The sequence below is a fragment of the Lactuca saligna genome, chromosome 5 (assembly GCF_052625555.1).
Source record: "Lactuca saligna cultivar CGN05327 chromosome 5, ASM5262555v1, whole genome shotgun sequence".
Classification (NCBI taxonomy): domain Eukaryota; kingdom Viridiplantae; phylum Streptophyta; class Magnoliopsida; order Asterales; family Asteraceae; genus Lactuca; species Lactuca saligna.
In genome coordinates, this window is record NC_136421.1 from 308,003,299 (window position 1) to 308,006,064 (window position 2,766).

General features: G+C 32.6%; 1 protein-coding gene across 1 annotated transcript; it reads left to right on the top strand.

The window, feature by feature from the left end:
- Window positions 1-577: 577 nt before the first annotated feature.
- Window positions 578-2,329, top strand: MRL7 (polyadenylate-binding protein 2-binding protein). Its single transcript, XM_078997067.1, has 4 exons — window positions 578-1,360; window positions 1,555-1,639; window positions 1,972-2,083; window positions 2,194-2,329. The coding sequence occupies exons 1-4, from the start codon at window positions 633-635 to the stop codon at window positions 2,289-2,291; spliced, it is 1,023 nt and encodes a 340-aa protein (XP_078853193.1). The 5' UTR covers window positions 578-632; the 3' UTR covers window positions 2,292-2,329.
- The last annotated feature ends 437 nt before the right edge of the window (window positions 2,330-2,766 follow it).

Genomic DNA, 2,766 nt, shown 5'->3' on the forward strand with positions numbered 1-2,766 from the left:
GACCAACAAATCTAGTGTTGATGTCATGACTCATGAAATTATAGTTTCAAAAACACTTTAGAAATTCAGTAACTCAATCTGAATCATGGAAACAAAACTACGCTATTAGATTTGGTTTCTAGACATGCATGAAATTTACTTTAGATTTGATCCAGTCAAAGACTGTTGTGCAATCTCAAGAAGCAGATGTGGAAAAGTAGTACGATGATGTCCACAATGCAATAAGAGAAATAAACGATTTTGTTCAAGAAGTTGAAGAAAAAAAAAGCATGACTTAAGAAAACAAAAGAAAGAAATTCGACATATGAAAAACTGGTTATCCAATCCACATGGTTCACTAATCTTCAAACCACTGTTTTATGTGATATTTACAAAGACGTTATGAAAAAAATAAAGTTTTGATCGATGGGGAAAAAACAATATTCTCGTATGATTTACGAGTATCCAAATTCCAGAGAAAAAAATAAATGACTAGTTGACTAGTTGTGATGGTTTTAAATTAATATGATGATTATAAATTAATATTGTTAAATATAAATATTTATTTATCTGGAAAAAATAGCCTCTTATAGAAATTTTGCTACAAGTCAAACGAATCTCGAATTTTGTCACTCTTCCTTTGAACCCTAACAATGGCCTTAAACCCTTACCTCACTTTTCACTCACTCCTCCCTCTGTCCACACACACCAATACGATTCGTTACCCTGCGTCTATCTCAAATATCAATTTCATTCGCAAGCATCGAATTCTGTCTGCAGTTTCTAAAGATTCGGATGTAAGCTTTGAAGATGATAGAAAACCCAGAAAAAACCCCAAACCTAGAAGAAAACCAGCGACTGCAAACACCGAAAATCCAAAAAACGAAGAAGAAAAACCCTTCCCCACAACGATTCCTAGAAAACCCAGACGCGGTAGGCGAAGCGAAGCGGCTGCCGTGGAAGATTTCATGCGGAGTTCATTAGAGGAAACGTTTGCAGCTATTCGCGAGCAGAATTCGGAGGTTCTGGAAGGTAAAGAGAATGTAATTCGGGAAAGGATTAATGATGAAGACGACGACGACGATGATGATAATGGTGATAATAAGGAGAAGAAGAAGAAGAAGAAGAAGAAGGGAATGGTGGTGGAGGAAGAGGATCCAAATTGGCCACTGGATGCTGAAGTGGGGTGGGGAATTAGGGCATCGGAGTATTTCGAAAAGCATCCGATCAAGAATGTGATCGGAGAAGATGGGGTTGAGATTGATTGGGAAGGTGAATTGGATGATAATATAGTAGTTAAAGAGATCAATTGTTTGGAGTGGGAGAGTTTTGCTTTCCATCCTAGTCCTTTAATCGTGCTTGTCTTCGAAAGATATAATCGGTAATTAACATTATCTGCAAACTGATTACTTATTGACATAAATATATACTTAGCTAATCATCCTACATCTATTAATAGACTGTAATAACCTGATTATCTGATTCTGATGACACCTTCGAAATTGAGAAGTTTTGAATAGTTAATTAACAAGTTGTATTAATCCTAATTTGTGGGTTTTATTTTTACTTTTACAGCGCAAGTGAAAATTGGAGGGCCTTAAAGGAGTTAGAGAAGGCTGCTAAGGTGTACTGGAACGCAAAAGATCGCCTTCCACCTAGGGTAAAAATACACACACAAAAAAAAACATTTATTTGGATTTTATAAATAACTAATGTGTCAAATATGACTATAATCTGCTATACACAAAAAAACATTTATTTTATCAAGCACATCCTAATAGTCATAGATTGTTACAATGATGATTGGATTTTCTGAAACAAAATGATTTAGTCAAGAAGTTGTTTGCATGTCGTTTCCTTCCTAACTATTCTTTTAAAGTTTTTCTCATTTGACTTGTTACAAATCAACGTATTTATAGATAAATGTGTTGAAATTGTCACCTGTGTTATTTAAATTTGATTAGTTATAACTTTATTGGGTTGGAAATGCAGACAGTGAAGCTTGATATGAACATTGAGACGGATCTTGCGTATGCACTCAAGATTCGGGAATGCCCACAATTATTGTTTTTACGTGGAAACAGAATTATTTACAGGGAACCACGTAAGACTTATTGCTTTTCAGTTGTTTTTGGTTAAATAAGTAAAAACAAAAGTATCAATTTTGATTAGCTGAATCTGATTTATTGGGTTGGTTTGAGTTGTGAATTGCAGAGATTCGAACAGCGGATGAGTTGGTGCAGATGATAGCACATTTTTACTACAAAGCGAGAAAACCTTCATGGATGAAAGATGTAAAATTGTATTCATGATCATAAGTTTCAATCTAATTATTTATTTATAGTTTCAATTCAAAGTGAAAATCAAATTATTTTGAGATATAAAGTATCATATAAGCAATCAATTAATTAGTATTTTAAAGGTGTCAAGTAGGTATTTAGATATTTCATGATTGTGCGATCTTAGGTTGGGATAAAGTTTAGTTGTGGCTATATGAATAATGAGGGATAAATAATTAGTTTCATCTCAGTTTTGATAAAGACTGATCTACAAATTCCTTAAATTATTAATTATTAAAGTTTGTAATATATTCACACCAATAGGCAATAGCTTTATTATTATTTAACTAGGTTATACCTCGTAGGAACCACGGTTAGAAAAATAATTAAATTTTTATAATAAAAAATCATAACTATTAATCAACTAAGAGATTTATGTTTTTTATTTATATAAATTATAATCACTAATTCAAATAAATATGTATCTTAAACCAAATACAAGAGGTAT

Coding starts and splice junctions, on each gene's coding strand:
- MRL7 (XM_078997067.1), top strand. CDS start 633: ATGGCCTTAAACCCTTACCTCACTTTTCACTCACTCCTCCCTCTGTCC. Junction 1,361..1,554: donor GTCTTCGAAAGATATAATCG/GTAATTAACATT, acceptor TTACTTTTACAG/CGCAAGTGAAAATTGGAGGG. Junction 2,084..2,193: donor AATTATTTACAGGGAACCAC/GTAAGACTTATT, acceptor TGTGAATTGCAG/AGATTCGAACAGCGGATGAG.